Here is an 18,973-nt window from a genome sequence, read left to right on the forward strand (position 1 = left end):
AACTTGATAAGATTCATTGGCATTGAAAGGTCAGACCTTGCCTTGTTGTATCTACTAATAATTCCAGACTAATCCTCCACTTGACCCATTCTCCTGATTGGGATAGTCTCTCTCCAGACAAGATTTCACAGTATTGCTGTGCTTAATTTGCCATATCAGCTTCCAGGTTATAAAGTAGCTAATTTTCAGAAATATGAACTGAGTAAGTTTTATGTGAAATTAATAGTGCTTGTGTTCTGTGGTCAAGTGAGTGCAATGGGAGGGATATGAAGAAGGTTAAATAAAAGAAACAGTGATAATGAAGTTGCCTAGAAAAATCTATAGCACAAAGATATTAACCTGTATTCATTAAGGGGAATTGTGTTTCTGTTTAATGGGAAAATATTCATGCAGAAAAACCTGCACGTCATTCATTAGAATTAAAAGTTCATGGACTGTGAGGACTGAACTCTTTTTCATTAGAATTATTGTGCTATTAGCATATTGTGCTAAGCTTAGCATAGTCTATGAGCCAGTTTGTCATGAAGTTGAATAAAAAAGTCATATCACTCAGTTGTGGTTTTAAGGCCCTCGGTTTCTTCTGTTCTTTTCACTAATCATCGAGGCAGAGAATACATTTCAGTGAATTTGTATTTTACGCATGGTAATGGTTACTCAATGGTATATATTCTTAAAAATATTTTCTAGCATTTTTCAGGCCTTAAGGTTTGAATGAATGGTGAAGGAACTCATGAATGTTTCAATGCATCTATTTGTTTTATGACAGAGAGACTCCATGAAAGATGACAGAAGAAGTTATTGTTATAGCGAAGTGGGATTATACTGCCCAACAGGACCAAGAACTTGACATAAAAAAGAATGAACGCCTCTGGCTGCTGGATGATTCCAAGACATGGTGGAGAGTAAGAAATGCAGCCAACAAAACAGGATATGTGCCATCAAATTATGTGGAGAGAAAGAACAGCTTGAAGAAAGGCTCCTTGGTTAAAAATCTGAAAGACACATTGGGTAAGTCCTTATCTAAAACCTGAGTTAATTTTACAAAAGTTGTATACAAATGTCTAGCTGGAGTGTCATATCAAGGATTTGTTTTATTAAAGAAGTATAGGTATAGTTTCTGTTAATTCAGAATATAGATAGAAGATGATTTTAATTTGCAAATAGCTTTTTTTTGTAAAGAGAAAACAAAACTCTTTTTTATTCTTCCCTAATGGGAAGTGATTATTGCCTCACTGAAAGAAAATCAGAAATTGGGGCTTTTGCTTTTAAATGTATTCTAAGATTCTCTGTTATGAAGATATCAGTGTTCTGTATGCTTTTTATTTTATTTATCTATTTACCCTGACATTTGTAAGCTGCCTTCTCCATGGATTAATTATATTTGAAACTCAAGATAGTCATCTAACCTTTATTACTTTGAGTTGGTGTCTCTGGTTCACTGGCACCTTCTGCCCCAATGGCTTGTGGAAATGCAGTCTCAATATATTTGCTGGGGAGGGGGGTATCCTAATCTTGGGGTGAACAGGACGCTTCTAATGGAGTAGGCTTATTTCTAAGAACCTATTTCTAAGTTCTTCCCATTTAACATCTTGAATGGAAGGATTCTTGTCTAGGACAAAGTGAGCAATTAGATTCTACCTGGATGAGATGGTTCTGAAGGTAATAAAGTAACAAGCCATAAAAAGATTTCAGCACTATTGGTAATTGGATCTGGGAGCCAACAGGCAAAGCAATGCTGCTCTTGCAATATGGTATTCTGCTACATTGATTGTGACTGATCAGCAAATAGGCAGTTCCATTTTGAACCAGATATATGAGTAATTTGCCAGACTCTCAAGGGCTAGAAAAGAGTGCAGTTAGTCCCCAGTCATGCATTCCTTAGGAATGGGGATTGTGATCAAGTAATGTTTTATGTAGTATTCTTTACAATGCCTATATATTGTTAGTTGAAAAAAACTGGGATAATCTTATAACTTAAATTTAACACCTAAATAAGTAACATTGTATTGTTAATAAAACATTATTTCTTCCATCTAGTATCTCATGCTGTTTTCTGACATCACTTGTCTTTGTTTTCATGTCTCCTACTTCACATAATTGGCTCTTATTGATAGAATGAAATAACAGACAGAGACAGAGGAATACAAGAGTAATTGTTTTAAGAATAATTAATCCATACCACAGAAAAGAAACAACAAGGGTTAGTTTCTGACTTTCCAGAGCCTCATTTTACTAAAGGCCTACATAGTCTACTATATACAGCATATTTGATCAGCTCTTGTCCAGCTTTAATGCTTCAAATTTGGCTCTGGAGCTTATGTAGCAGGTTATATCTTATTGGGGTATCAACCCTAAAACCCTGTACTACATTTAACCTACCTTCCTTCCTCCCTCCCCCTCCCTCCCTCTCTTATTTTGTTGGCCACCCATCTTACCACAGGCTAACTCTTATCTAAACAATCAATATGGCCAGTTATCTCACTGCTGTGATTCTAGGTGGCATACAGAACATTAAAAACACAACCCAGTTGTTTAAAACAGAACACCTACTTAACATCTAAAACATTCGGAATTTACAATCAGTAAAAACAACCAAATGAGACAATTAATGGAGTTTGCTTAATATCCTGGCCCAAATGCTGTGTGGAACACCTATGTCTTTAAACTTTGAGAAAGATAACTATGTTTGGAGCCATCCAGATCTTTGGGGGAATGTTATTATTACACCTGGTCAGGAGCAGAGAAGGCACAACATAAGATGACATGTTTAATAGAGAGGACCTGGAGCATGCCCACTCAGTTCTGATGAGGTGAATAGAAATAATTGCTACATTCTTAGTCTTATACTTAACTATTAATCTTATGTAGAGTTAAATCAATAAGGATTGTGGCTATGTGAAGCTCGATGCTCAAACTCTTTCTATAGTGGTTGAGTGGCCTAATGTTAATATTGTTCTGTGGTAACAGTTTGTAATCATTCTGTGAAGACAAAGGTAGATATCCATTTTTGTAAGGCAAAGCAAAGGATTAATAGTAAGTGATATACAGTAGTTCCCTCTTTATCACTTGCAAGAGTGAAACAGTTTAGTTTTGTCTATATCTATAAAAATGGCCTAGCCATGGAATAGGATTCTTGACTGTTTCAAAATGCTCATCAACAAGTTATTAGAATATGGTGAAAACATAAGTGTAGATATACAGACAAATGTGAATTTGCGTTAAACTAAAGATTTGCTCATAATTTGTTTAAAATATCCTACAGATTCAAGGTTTTAGAGTACACAGATAACTCAGTATTTTAGGACTGTCAGTAAGATCTCAGACATTATGATAATATGAATGATTTTATGTTTTCGCCATTTAAATACGCTTCAAAAGTTAAACATGAACATTAAGCCCCTTCTTTCCTTATTATTTTATTACTAATTATCAGTAATATGATGCCTTTGACAATAAAATTCTGCCTTTGCCAAAGACAACATGTGGATTATCATGTTAAAGGACTGCAATTTCCATGCTTTTTCTTTATTGTGTTAATTGTAAACCATTCAAAGCTTATTCACATCATGCTGAACACAGATTGTTGTTTATCATTAAAAAAACTGATTTAAATACATAAGTACAAATGAATTAAAAGCCATAGTTTCATACTGGTGTGAGGGTTGCCACTGAGTTGTGCTCATAACTTTAAAAAAATTTTTAAAAATAAATTTTGTATAATTTGGGGCCAGAATTTTCCTTGATACTTGAGATATCAGATTAGAATCTGCTTTAAAACAGATATTTTAAAACTTACCGTAGTTTTTGGAGCCTCTGAATTGTAAAAAAAAAATCTAGACAAAGTCAGTGTGTTCATGAAGTGGCCAGTATTTTATTTGCTGCACTTGAGTTAGAATACCAAAAATTCTATGTAGGTTCAGCTTTCAATTAACAATCATTAAGTGCCATGCCAATTTTTAAAGCATGAGAGCAAAAATGACAGTGCTTCTGTAAATTGCAAATAAAAGAAATCCCTTTTTTCTTTAGAAGTGTTTGGGCAAAACCTACTGGCCAAGGTTTTGCCAAAGAATAGACATAAATCTACAAAATAATGTTATTATCAGATTTTGTTACTATATATTGCTGTAAAATGTTTGCTTTTAAAAAAAGAATAGCTCTTTTGTATATTTGAACTAATATAGCTTGATAATTGTTTTAATGCCTGATGTTACCAATGTCAATTGCATAAACAGTCTTGTCTTGCAGTTTTCCATTTGTTTGAAGTGAAAGACATTATATGAGTATTGAGTGTGGCTTGCTTTTTCTTTTTCCACTTAACTTCCTGTTTATTTTAAAAGCTTGATATAAACTGTCAGCTATTTCCTTTTCTGAGGAAATACAGCTTGTTAGCTGTATCAGTGCTTTACATTTTACCCCTCCCCATTTCATCACTGAAAGGAAATGAAACATTTGTTTAGGAACTGGCTTTGTCTGCCCGCCTTAATTTTATTATTTCTCTGAAACCTGCTTTAATGTCTTTAATTAAATAGCACCTTAGTCTTTTCCTGAAGGCTTTGGTTTACATATATTTGTATCTGGAATTAATGTGACTTTTGCAAATTAAAACAATTATCACAGTTTTTCCCATCAGGGAATTAAATTTATATGAATTTTCATCCTTTGGCCATGCAATGTATGTCTCTGGAAGTTGAAATCTCAGTATGTCTGGACCTTCTTTAAGTTGAGGAAATGGGACTATAGTTGAGAGATTTTGCTGTAGCCCTAATATTTTTTACATCCGTTTCACTTTCATTCTTTGAATCTTATTCAGATATCTGGAACTGGAAGTAGATATTATGTAGAATTCTTTTTTAACTCAGCTGATTTGCCAAGTGTAAACCTCTTGCTGGATATTGGTTCTGAACTCAATTTTTGACTCACATAATATTACAGCTTTGAGCTATAATTTGATCTAATTGGGGTCAGTCTGGCAGTCAACCAAATAATCAGACTTATTCAGCAGATTCCTGATTTTTCCATTTCTTTTTTTTGGACATCATAAAAATTGACAGGGCACAAACAATATCTGCACAGTAAGGCTAAGATTCTAGATCCAGACATGGTGATCATATAGTTTAAAATAAAGCAAGATTTGTAAACCAGCACCAAATTGCAGCTTCAGTTACAGTGTCATTTGTTGCCAAAATTCATCATGGTTTCTTTCTTAGCATAGGTGCACATATAGTACAGATCCTTGAAACAAAAGCCAAATTATAGTTTATTAGCATTACATGCAAATTGTACCAGTAACTGATATGTCCAGTAATGATTTGCAGGTACAGTTTTATTTCTAACTGGCTGCTCTCTCAAGGTGGCTGAAAGAGGCTAAAAGTGTTTGTCTTTTTACACGATTTTAGTATCTTTTAATGGAGCTTATTCATACATTAAGCTGGAAATCATAGGCATATGTACTGGTGTGAATACGTTCTTATGTTGTTTTCTACTCCCTCCCTAAAATGAAACCAAATGAAACACAAAAGCCTGGCAATGACTGCATATCAAATCATTTTGAAAATGAAATGATATTGGAACAATGTCTGCCTGCCACTGTAACAGAACTGGTTCACTTGAAATTTTAGATCTCCAAATAGTTAAATATGATTGTATTGTGTAAGTGCAAATGTCAAATATGTCCTTACCATACTTCTAGAAATGAAACAAAAACACCTCTTATTATTCATTCATTTGTGTATTTAAATTTATTGGCCTTCCTACTTCAGTGGGCTCTGGGCAGCATACAGAATTAGAAAAAAACGGAAATAGCACAAAACATTGAATTAAACAGAGAGCCCAGATTAAAATAATCTAATAGACAGCAAAAACAACAAAACAGGGGTCATTCTGGGGATAGTTGAAATGTTCCAATTAGAACTACAAAATGACAGAAATTAAGTATTCAGTCCTGCACCAAATGAGGAGAAGGTACAGGAAGAGTATTAGAAATTAATTTCTTGAGCTGAGTTGTTAACCCTGCAGCTAGTGATCAAAAATTAGGAAACCTATTTTAGCATGTTTTCATTTTAGCACTATTCATGTAATAATATTAGTCATTAGTACTATATTAGATGTCAATGCTGCTAACATCGAATGTTATTGCTTGATGAGAGATGAAGAAGTAGCCATTTCATATGTTAAACTTGTGTATTGCTTTAAGAGATTGGATCAAGGTTGGGAGAGGGGAAGAGGAGGATTGTTCCTCAAGGCCATCTGAAATTAAAGAAGATAAGAGCTTGGTGGGTTTTCTAACGGAAGGGAAACTGATTCTTTAAATTAATTGGAGAATATGATTAATGACAAAATTAGAAAGGTGGAGAATTGTGTTTTAATATATTGTGCAAGGGGCGGAGATTTCAGATTTCAGCTTCCTTCTGGCAAGCATTTGCCTGTGTATTAGGCTAATAAAGGACTTTTAAGGTAAACAATGCCTCAGAGTCACTTGAAAAGCCCATATGTCGGAAACTTGACATTAAGCAGTAATAAATATGCCAGTTTGGTGTAGTGATTAAGGCATTGAGCTAAAAACCAGGAGATCATGAGTTTTAGTTCTGCCTTTGTCCAAGAGCCAGCTTGGTGAACTTAGAAAGCAGTAGGCAAAGGCAAACACCACTTCTGTAATATTGCCAAAAAGACTGCAGGAACTTGTCCTGGCAGTCTCCCAGAATCAAGAATAACCTGAAATTTCACACATGTTCAAATTTTCCTTCCTTCCTTCCTTCCTTCCTTCCTTCCTTCCTTCCTTCCTCCCTCCCTCCCTCCCTCCCTCCCGGATACCATATCGGGGAGAAGCAACATATAATTTGTTAAAATAAATGTACATTTTTATTCAGATTTAGGATTGCTTGAGTAGTATGTATTTTAAAAATGATTCCTAACATATGCAAACATATAGATAGATAGATAGATAGATAGATAGATAGATAGATAGATAGATAGATAGATAGATAGATAGATGATAGATAAAATTTTCAGTGTTCAATTAAACTGAGTAATGACATCTGTAAAAACCTATGGCTAACATCAAAAATAGTGTATTTTAAAAGTTTTTGGAAACTTAATATTCAGATAGATTTTATTTTATGAAATAATACCTATTTTTGGAAGGAATGTGCTAGCTCTTCCTTCCTAGGCCTGAGAGAGTGACTGATTCAGTCAACCAAGCAGGTTGTGTGTCAAGCATAACATAGGTGTCATATAGGTATTCTTGGAGGAAGTCCAGAGACTTTTAACTTGGTGGTATAGAAATTTATAACTAAAATGTCAGTGAAAACATTATTTCATCATAAGATGATTTAATTTATATGAATAGCAACATTGCTCGGGTTTCTCCTTTTATTTTTCTTCAGCATGATAGCTTCTTCCCCTTCCCCTGGACTTTATGTATTAAACTCTTAAGGAACATATAGCAAAAGCAAGTCATCCTTTTTCATCTTTCAGAACACTGATATTTTTGGAAGGTATATGCCTGATTTAAAACAATTCTATCCACCATCCATTAACATAGCTTTGAAGACTTTGTAAGTAGCAATTGTTTTTCCCCATGAAATCTTGTTTTATTCCCTATCCCCCACTCCTCACCCTGCCAGCTGAGACTATTGGTATGAAAACTGTTTTCTCTTAAACAGCATCATTTCATTTCCTGTTTAATTTTAGTTCTGAAAGTAATATACAACCTCTGGATGTGTGTATATGAATATCTGGAAAGTGTTTTTATTTTGTTCTCAGATTTCAACAAATCTACTCATCATTACAATATGGTGCTATCCTCAAGCACACCAAACTGAAAACATCTCCATCCTTCTTTTCCCTAAAATATAAAAAGCTGCAGCTAGAAGGCATGACTGGTAGTATCATGCCTTTGGATAGTCAATTTCAATTATTTGCCTTTTCAGCAACATACTACATTATGAATGCTTAAAGGTACATTGGCATCTCTAATCAAACTTTTTTTCCACTGACTTGTCTGATATAGAGATCTGTTTTTCCCCCTGCTGTTTTAACATCTACCCCAAGCCACTGGGTGATACTTTCTGTAGGCAGTGTGTGAGGTCATCAATATAGATCTTGACTGAATCGGAGGTGTGGTTCCCCAATACCCAAAGGTTAATGAGGAAAAATACTGAACTTTAGTGACAGAAAGTGGCTGTGGATTCAAAGGCCACCTAAATCCAAGATCAGTTTTATTAAGTATGAACAAGGAAAGTGGCTGCTATTTAAGATTTATTTTTATTTTTAATTGCACTAGATCATTGATGCCAGAGGAGTGTTTTCTAAGTATTTAGAAATCTCAGCTTCCATACAGATGGAAAATGACTTAATCATCATCTTAGCCGGGACGATTTATGCACGGTCACTCATGCGCTCGTGTCCTCTCGTCTGGACTACTGCAACGCTCTCTACATGGGGCTGCCCTTGAGGACTACTCGGAAGCTCCAACTGGTACAGAATGCAGCCGCGAGAGTGGTGTTGGGAGCCTCCCGATACTCCCACGTTACGCCTCTGCTCCGTGAGCTGCATTGGTTGCCAGTTGTCTTCCGGGTGAGATTCAAGGTACTGGTAACGGTATTTAAAGCACTCCATGGCATGGGGCCGGAGTACCTCAGGGAACATCTGCTGCCGGCATCAAGCTCCCTGCGCCCTGTGCGTTCCCACAGAGAGGGCCTCCTCAGGGTGCCACCGATCAGAGAATGCCGATTGGTGGCCCCCAGGGGGAGATCCTTCTCTGTGGGCGCTCCGGAGCTGTGGAATCAGCTACCGGTTGAGCTCCGGATGGCGCCCGATCTTCGCTCCTTTCGTCGCGATCTCAAGACATTTCTGTTTGTACAAGCCGGCCTAGCCTGAGGGGGAGTGTTGGGGTTATTTTATTTTTCGTTTTTTAACTTTTCTGGGGGTTTTTAGTGTTGTATTTATATTGTTTTTAACTAGGGCAATTTGTTTAATCTTATTTTAATGTTTGTATTCGCTATTTTATTCTGCCCTGTGAACCGCCCTGAGTCCTCAGGGAGAAGGGCGGTATATAAATGTTATTAAATTAAATTAAAATTAAAATATTAGAATGAGGAACTAACATGCCCTGAACCTTATACTTGTGTTTTTGCAATTTCTTAGTAGTAAAATATTTAGAGTTAACACCTCTAGTTTCTGTATTCTGTATTCACTACATTTTTGCACACCTATTGTTTAGTGACAGTGAGAGGAATTTTTCAACAGCCACGGTCAGTATAATGGAGCTTTACATTTGGGAAAGAGTAGAAGTACTGTTTTCCTGTAATTGTATTACTGAGGATAATAACTATGCTAGGAAAATATTCCATTGAAATTATTTAGTTAAGTACAGAAAACAGGAAAATTTAAGAATATATCATATTGGAAAGCATTAAGGAAAAAATGATTGAATTACTTCTTACTAATGGGGCATCCTGAATTTTGATCAGTACAGTCACATTTTTCCTTTTGTTACAGCAACTTCCATTTTGTCCCACAGGCCTCTCTGAGAAATTTAGGAAAATGATGTCAGAACAAGTAGTCCTCAATTAACAACAGTAATTGGAAATGGAATTTCCCTCATTAAAGCAACAGTGTCATAAAGCACAATATCACGCCAATTAAGCCACAGAAATTCTGGCACTTCTAGTTGCAGTGGTTAAGCAAATCACTACAGGTTATTAAGTGAGGACACCATGTGGTCACCCTTTTTGAATTCTTGCCAGCTTCCTCATTGATTTTTCTTAGAGGAATCACATGATTATAGGGATGCTGTGACTCTTGTAAGTCCAAGGGCCAGTTGTAAGAACTGCTCATTGAGAACTATCTAAATTTGAGCCATCATTGTATGAGTGGTTGTTAAGCCAAAGGACTAGCCTGTACCTGATTATGCACTAAGTGAGCATTTTATGTTTGGCATTTTTATATATAATAAAAAATAAAATAATTGAATCAAATTGATATGTGAGGGAGCATTGTTTAAAGAAGGATTTGTTTTTTAAAAGATCAGTACTGTAGTGTCATAAATGTATATGTGTATATATTTTTCTTGAACATTTTGTGAGTTGCCTTGTATAAACAAATTACTTCTTTTATGCTAGACAGATTATCCTGTGTATTCTCTTAAAGTTGAAGGTAAAAATACAAAGTTGAGATTCATACAACTGGTCATTATACACGTAGTCATCAATTTCAATTTACAATAGTTCATTTAGTGACCGTTCGATGGCACTGGAAAAAGTGACTTATGACCATTTTTCACACTTATGACTTGTAGTATCCCCATAGTCACGTGATCAAAATTCAGACTCTTGGCAACTGATTCAGAGTTGTAAAATGAGGCAAAACTCACTTAACAAATATTTCACTTAGGAACAAAAGTTTGGGACTCAATTGTGGTCGTACGTTGAAGACTACCTGTAGTTAAAACAGCATCTGTGGATTTCAGGGAGCTGGCACATTTATATATTTGTTTTGTTTGCCTGTCTGCCATCCATCTCGCTGCAAAGCAAATCTTTGTATATATTTCAACTCAAGGTGGCATACATATCTAATACTCCTGCTAATTGCTAATACTCATTGCTCAAAGTTACAAAGGATTGGACTTTCTTATTCCAACCTGTCAGAATTTGAAATACTTCTGAAATAATTGAAGTGGCTGGTTTTGACCTTGAAATGAGCAGTGTTGTAGGATTGAGAAGTTAGGATTTCTTTGGTGTGCTAAATAATTATATTAAAACTTTATCACAGTGATATTTAAATAGAGCCTAGAAATTGTACTCCTGTTTCTGCACCAAGCCACATGATGATAGTGGTAATTATTTTTAAAAAGATGCCTGTTCTGTAGTTCTCACGGCTTTACACATTGCCAGGTTAAACAAGTTCAATATTTTTGTCAAAATTTATCTTGTGAAAACGATCTCGAGTTCTGTTCCTCTACAAGGATAATTTTACCATTGAAACTCCACCATAAAATATGCAAAAATAATTGTAATATGTGCACATCATTCTGAAGAAGGTTTTTTTGTTATTATATCATAATGGACTAAATGGCAGAATTGTGGTGGGTTTTGCATACCATTGAGCTTACATTTGGTTAATTAGTTGTTCCTGTTTTTACATTTGCTACAACTACATGTAAAGACTGGCTGATATCATTTTAAGAGATTTTATTCCCACAATGCAGTGTAAAGTATGGCTGGTTATAAAAATAGTATTTCCTTTTTTATTTGCCTGCAATATTTTGTGTCTATTAAATCTCTAGTGGCTTTAGAAAGAAATGACCTGAAAGGTCACATCAACGTTTCACTTAGCAGCTACTTTTCTAGGATAAAAAGAGTTTCTTAAAAAATAAAGATGCCGAACTGTTTTTCTAATAGGTTTTCTACTGGTATACTTTGTTCTTCGGTTCTTAGTTCTTTTCCCTTACCCTCAGATTTGAGGTATTTTCCCATTCTGAATCAGATAAACGTATTCTTACTATATGCTTAAAATGTTTTTATTTTATTGACAGGTTTGGGTAAAACAAAACGAAAGACAAGTGCTAGAGATGCCTCGCCAACTCCTAGTACTGATGCAGAATACCCATCCAATGGTAGCAGTGCTGATAGGATTTATGATCTGAACATCCCTGCATATGTAAAATTTGCCTATGTGGCAGAGAGGGAGGATGAACTATCTCTTGTTAAAGGATCTCGAGTGATTGTTATGGAGAAATGCAGCGATGGTTGGTGGAGAGGGAGCTACAATGGACATATTGGCTGGTTTCCTTCAAACTATGTCGTTGAAGAAGTTGAGGAAGCAACTGCTGATTCACCAAGTTTTCTAAGTTTGAGAAAAGGGGCATCCATGAGTAATGGCCAAGCCATGAAAATACTTCACATTGTCCAGACATTGTATCCATTCAGTTCTGTCACTGAAGAAGAGCTCAATTTTGAAAAAGGTGAAACTATGGAAGTGATAGAGAAACCAGAAAACGACCCAGAATGGTGGAAATGTAAAAATTCTCGTGGGCAAATTGGTCTTGTTCCGAAAAACTATGTAGTAATCCTAAGTGATGGTCCTACCATTAATACTTCCCACCCTCCTCAGATAAGCTACACAGGGCCCTCTTCTACAGGACGGTTTGCAGGAAAAGAGTGGTATTATGGGAGCGTTACTCGACATCAGGCAGAATGTGCTCTGAATGAAAGGGGATCAGAAGGTGACTTCCTTGTCAGAGACAGTGAATCTTCAGTAAGTAGCTATAATTTCAAATTTTATTTATTTATTTGTTTGTTTATTTATAAAATGTATTGGCTGCCTATCTTACCACAGGGTAATTCTGAGCGGCTTACAATCATATAAATTCAAAATGTTATGATGCATTATGCAGAATATATGAAGTTACAGATTATATATTTGCCTTGCTATATGAATCAAGTGGAGTTCTTCAAAGTGAATATTCATGGTTGTGTAATACAGTTCTCCTTTCATTAATTGAAAAATAAATTATATAGGGAAAAACGGAATATAAAAACGGAAATGGTGTACCATTTTTGTGCTCTGGTTTTAAACGTTTTTCAGTTATATAGATTTTAACTGGATTTTCTCTTAGGAAATTTAAAATATATCGATGCATAAGCAAATGTTAGTAGGAAAAGTTAAGTTAGTTTAATAGATTGAATTTTCAAGGTGTGTGGTAATTGTGTTTGAATTCTCTATTAATCCTGCACATTCGAACTTTCAAAATGTGTGCTTTCAGATTTTGTGCAAGCTCAGCTCAGCAAAGTTTTAGCTAACCTGTTTTTCTTTTGCATCCACTTACATGCTTGCTTTTCCTGCTTTAGTTTTGTATATGGAATTGTCAAGAAGTTCCAAAGAACAGCCATGTTGGCCCCTTTTACCAAAAGATTTGAAATCTATATATGTTTGAGAACAATATTCCTGAAATCTAACTGCATAGCATGGCAGCTAAAGAATCCTATACTATTTTAAAGATTGACTTAATTTATTACAGCAGCAGATGTAATTGGATGCAGCTGAATAATTTTCAGATCTTTTGACATGGGCTTTCTCTCTTGCCGCTTCCTGTGGTTTTCATACTACAGCATTAACCTCAAGATGGACTTAATATTGAAAAATGTATAGTGTTTAAACCATTGTTAAATCTCTACATCTTTTCTTTTTCACGATTTTTAAATGTTTCATACATTGCACTATTTTTTCTTACAAAAATTGATTTCTAGATTCTACATTATAGAGAAATATATTCTATTTGACAAGCAGAGTTGATTTAATTTAATTTAATTTAATTTAATATTTGCATTTGTATACCGCCCTTTCCCTGAGGACTCAGGGCGGTTTACAGGGAATTAAAAACAAAACATACAAAAGTTAAAACCAATTTAAAAAGCATTAAATTCACCCTGTACATTAAAACCCCAGTTAAAATTTTCCCCTCAGCCTGGGCCCGAGAGCTCAAAGAGCCAGGTCTTCAGGCCCCGGCGGAATGATCAGAGGTCGGGAGCAGTCCTCAGCTCTACTGGCAGCTGGTTCCAGAGGGCAGGCGCTCCCACTGAGAAGGCCCTATCCCTGGGTGTCACCCGCCGGCAATCTCTCACCGGCGGAACCCTGAGCAGACCCTCCCTGTGGGAGCGCACTGGGCGAAGGGCGTTTGATGCCGGCAGCAGGTGTTCCCTCAAATAACCCGGACCCAGGCCATGTAGGGCTTTATAGGTGATAACCAGCACCTTGAATTTCACCCGGAGGGCAACCGGAAGCCAATGCAGCTCGCGGAGTAGAGGTGTTACATGGGAGTATCGGGAAACCCCCATTACAACTCGCGCGGCCGCATTCTGCACCAGTTGAAGCCTCCGAGTGGTCTTCAAGGGCAGCCCCATGTATAGAGCGTTACAGTAGTCCAAACGGGAGGTCACAAGCGCATGAGTGACTGTGCGTAGGGCGTCTCGGTCCAGATAGGGACGCAACTGGCGCACCAGGCGAACCTGTGCAAAAGCCCCCCTGGTCACGGCTCCTATGTGATCTTCAAAATTGAGCCGTGAATCCAGGAGGACGCCCAAGTTGCGAGCCCTATCAACGGGGGGTAACACCTCACCCCCCATCATTAGAGGTGGAATAACTTGGTTAACCCGAGACGCCGATATGCACAGCCACTCAGTCTTGGCGGGATTGAGACGAAGCCTGTTTCTCCCCATCCAGACCTGGACCGCCTCCAGGCACCGGGACATCACGGAGAGGGCATCACTGGGTTGGTTCGGGGTGGAAAGAAAAAGTTGGGTATCATCAGCGTACTGGTGATACCCCACCCCAAAACCACGAATGATCTCGCCCAGCGGCTTCATGTAGATGTTGAACAGGAGGGGCGAGAGAACCGACCCCTGAGGGACTCCACAAATGAGAGACCTCGGGGTGGATCTCTGCCCTCCTGTCAACACCGACTGCGAGCGGCCCTGGAGGTAGGAGGAGAACCACCGTAGGACGGTGCCTCCCACTCCCAACCCCCTGAGACGCCGCAGCAAGATACCATGGTCGATGGTATCGAAAGCCGCTGAGAGATCTAATAGGACCAGGACAGAGGAGCAACCCCTGTCCCTAGCCCTCCAGAGATCATTCACCAGCGCGACCAATGCCGTCTCCGTGCTGTGTCCGGGCCTGAAGCCCGATTGGTACGGGTCCAGATAATCAGTTTCCTCCAGGAACAGAGGGAGCTGATGCGCCACCACACTCTCAACAACCTTCGCCAGGAAGCGAAGGTTGGAGACTGGATGATAGTTGTTTAAAACAGCCGGGTCCAAAGCAGGCTTCTTGAGGAGGGGTCTCACCACCGCCTCCTTCAAGGCGGCAGGGAAGACACCCTCCTTCAAAGAAGCAGTTATCACTGCATGGAACCAGCCTCGTGTTCCCTCCCGAGCCGCATAAGCTAGCCAGGAGGGGCACGGATCCAACAAACAGGTGGTGGAGCTCAGTCTCCCCATGATCCTGTCCACATCATCAGGGGAAACAGGGTCGAACTCAGTCCAGATAACGTGCTCAAGACCGCCTGATTCCTCCACATCAGACTCTGCCCAGTCAGAGTCCAAGCCGGTCCGGATCCGAGTGATTTTGTCCGTCAGATGATGACTAAACTCCTTGGCTCGTCCCTGCAAGGGATCCTCCCTCACCTCCTGGTTAAGGAGGGAGCGAGTCACCCTAAACAGGGCGGCCGGGCGATTATCTGCGGACGCGATAAGGGCGGCAAAGTAGTTAGACTTCGCCGTCCTTATCGCCGCAAGATAAGACCTTATGAAGGTTCTTAACTGCAATCGGTCGGATTCGGATCGGCTGGATCTCCAACCGCTCTCTAGACCTCATCTCCGACGCTTCATCTCCCGGAGCTCCACAGAGAACCATGGAGCCCAACGGGATCTGCGCCGAGTCAGAGGTCGCATGGGTACAACACAGTCGAGTGCCCTGGTGGCAGCCGTTTCCCAGGCCTCCACCAGAGCATCGACTGGGCTGTGGGTAAGGGTGATAGGTATCGGCCCAAGCGCCCTCTGGAACTGATCCGGGTCCATTAGGCGCCTGGGGCGGAACCACCTGGTCGGTTCCGCCGCCCAGCGGCGGGGGATGGCATGACGGAAAACCAGCCTCAGGAGGTGATGATCTGACCATGACAGAGGGGTGATGGACGGAGAACCCCCTCCCAGATCATCCAACCACTGTCCAGACAGGAACACCAGGTCGAGAGTATGATCCCCCTCGTGAGTAGGGCCCTCAATAACCTGGGTCAGGCCCATGGCTGTCATGGAAGCCATGAACTCCCGAGCTAACTCCGACGACCCCCCCAGTGATGGCAGGTTGAAGTCACCCAGGACAATAAGCCTGGGGAACTCCACCGCCAACCCTGAGAGGGTGTCGAGCAGCTCAGGCAGGGCTGTTGCCACACAGCTGGGCGCCAGGTATGTGAGCAACAAGCCCAACTGAACCCGAGGACCACATCTCAAGAGGAGGGATTCACTCCCGGCCATCTGGACAATGGTGGCCTCCCGGGGACACAAAGTCTCCCGAATAACCACTGCCACCCCACCGCCCCTGCCCTGAGCCCGTGGCTGGTGCAGCACCCGGAAACCTGGCGGGCATAACTCGGTGAGAGGCACCCCTCCCTCCGAACCCAACCAAGTTTCCGTGATGCACGCTAGATCCGCACATTCCTCCTCGATCAGATCACGGATGAGGGGAGCTTTGTTAACTACGGATCTAGCGTTAAAATAGACCAACCTGAGCTCAGGGGCCTGATCACCCTCATCCCCGGGTAGGAGGGTGCTAACCGGAGGGTCGGAGCGCGCCACCGCTCGGAGATAGCGGGGGCGCGATCCCAGATGTTGATATGGCCCTCCGCGCAAACACCTGCTGCCATACCCTATCGCCGTGGGGATTCGATGCCCCACCCCCACATTCCCAGCGCCAGCAGCCACCTCCCCCGACCCCATCCCGTCGGGACCTCTAACAGGTCCAGACTGAGTGCCGGTTACAGATTCCTTCCCCACCCTCCCCTTCCTCCCCCTCCCTAACCTCTTAAAATAACCGGCTAAGAATCTTATCAGGGGCCTCTTAGCGCGTCTTAACTCGAGGCCCCTGTCCAAGCCCAACCACCTCTCGGAGTCCCAAAGCTGGGACCCGTCATTAAGGGGAGTATGGAAACAGGCGACAGGTCGCGCCCATGAGGCAGGAACCGCCCTAAGGGCATACAAATCCGCTTCGGAATAACGATAGATCATATTGCGCTCGAATAGTCTCTCAGGGCCGATGTTACAAATATATCCAGAGGATCACTCGTTGATGGTACATAGATGGAGAAAGAAAAAGTCCAGTGGGCGTATCTCTCAATCTGCAAAGCCATCTCAGCTCTCACCTGAGAAGGAAATCCAAAAGACAACCTCAGCCGTCCTCTCACTCCGGCTGAGGCATCTGACTGGAGCAGAGAGAGAAAAAGGGGATCCTGAGCCAGGCCCACCCCAACTGGTCTCTCACACCAGTGAGGCGGACGCTGACCAGTCCAAAACCGTCCTCCCACCACGGTTCGGTCCCGTCCACATTGGACTATCAATAGGGAGATTTACAAAGTATATGCAAAATATTTACGTTTTGTTGGTTTTCATTTAAAAATCATGATTGTTTGGAAAGAGCACTTCATCATAAATTACAGTTTTATTCAATTCTCTGAATCCAGTATAGCCTTAATTAGGAATAAATAAGTTCTAGTAAACATAGTGGAACAGTTTTGAGTCACTGGGTGATATATTTAGATAGTTGTGATTTTGATCAATCAGTACAATAGAAGTAATGTTTTTTTAATTGAGCAATGAACACCATTATTCATTTAGTCAGTAAAATGATCAACAGCCTAGTTTGAATGCCAGTTGTCATTGAAACTGTGTTTATTTATTTTTAATAAAGATGTAGTAGATATCTAGAGCTGCACTTGATGAAGTTTTATTGCCTTTCCTTCTGAGGATTGTGCATTATAAGTAGTCCTCATTTAGCGACCACAATTGGGAGTGGCAATTGCTCAGCAAAATGCTTGCTAAGTAAAATTGCAATTGTGCTTATGATCTTACTTCAGTTTTCCTTTCCTTTGCTTAACAGACCTGTGAAAGTCATAAATATAAGGACTGGTTGTAAAGTTAATTTTTTCTATCACCATCATAATTGAATGGTTGCTGAATTAATAACGAGTGATTGCTAAAAGACGATTACCTGTATTTTAAAAGACAGTTCCAAACGACAGTTAGGGCTGCACTAATGGGTGGCGAAGAAAAAAAATTGGAATGATGGTGCTCTACTGGATTGGTATGGGGGGAAAAATGTTCACTCTTGTGAAATAGGCAATAGCATTATTCTCTTTTTTGTATCATAAGGATGGTAGGTGAACTCTGGCTTAAAGCCATCTGTTAAGCCCCAGAAAGCAGGAGGAGTATATTTGTACATCTAATAACAAACAAATGTTGGGAGAATATAATTGTATTATTATACAGGTAGTCCTCGACTTATAACAGTTCATTTTATGGTTCAAAGTTACAACGGCACTGAAAAAAGTGACTTATGACCATTTTTCACACTTATGACCATTGCAGCATCCTCATGGTCACGTGATTTGTATTCAGATGCTTGACAACTGACTCACATTTTTGATGCTTGCATTGTGCTGGGGTCATGTGATCACATTTTGCAACCTTCTGACAAGCAAAGTCAGTGGGGAAACCAGCTTCACTTAACAATTGTTTTACTAATTTAACAATTGCAGTGATTCAGTCATAAAATGGGACAAAACTCATCTACAAATTTCTCATTTAGCAACATAAATTTTGGGCTCAATTGTGGTCATAAGTCCAGCACTACCTGTACTTGATTTGTATCTTGTATCCTTGAAAAATTATGAATAACATAAAAAAAGAGTTCTCTTTGTTAATTCTTTGGCATATTCTTTGAATATGGAATGAGAAGTGCTCATTGAAATGGATAGGGAATTCCAGTCCCGTTAGCTGGCTGAAATTGGCATTCCTTACAACTGATAATTAGTTATGAGACCATTTTATCTTATCTTTTTCTGAAGTTTGAGATCACAAGGCCAACTTTGATTCCAATACTTGATTTACAAGAACTTTTGAGTTTCAGAAATAGCACACGGATTATTATATACTCATCATGACTTTTCATTTGGCCTTTGCTGACTCATAATGGTCTTCGTACTTTTTAGCTGAAGAGCAACACAAGTTTTCCCTTGTGATCTTTTTGAATAAGTTTAGGACAAATTAAGACTCCAATGCCTTTGGGCAAGTAGTGTTATGTACTTTTTAAAAGATGATCTACTGTGCGCTTATTTTGTGAATTACCCTAAATAAAAATCAGATCCAATATTTATAGGCTCAGTTTATGAATTATAGAATTCAAGACATAATATGGTTCCATAGGC

General features: G+C 39.5%; 1 protein-coding gene across 3 annotated transcripts in view; it reads left to right on the plus strand.

The window, feature by feature from the left end:
* The window catches only part of NCK2 (NCK adaptor protein 2), an 84,711-nt gene that overhangs the window by 56,167 nt on the left and 9,571 nt on the right, over positions 1–18,973 (plus strand). For 2 of the 3 annotated variants that reach the window (XM_081328047.1, XM_081328046.1), the window contains 2 exons: positions 767–1,008; positions 11,534–12,255. In XM_081328047.1, the coding sequence (XP_081184173.1) occupies positions 783–1,008; positions 11,534–12,255 (948 nt within the window). In that variant the 5' untranslated portion in view covers positions 767–782. Of the gene's footprint in view, positions 1–766; positions 1,009–7,766; positions 7,957–11,533; positions 12,256–18,973 lie in introns of those variants that run through there. The other variant, XM_081328048.1, reaches the window with a different exon arrangement.

Source organism: Vipera berus (genome assembly GCF_964194415.1).
Source record: "Vipera berus genome assembly, chromosome: 4".
NCBI lineage: Eukaryota > Metazoa > Chordata > Lepidosauria > Squamata > Viperidae > Vipera > Vipera berus.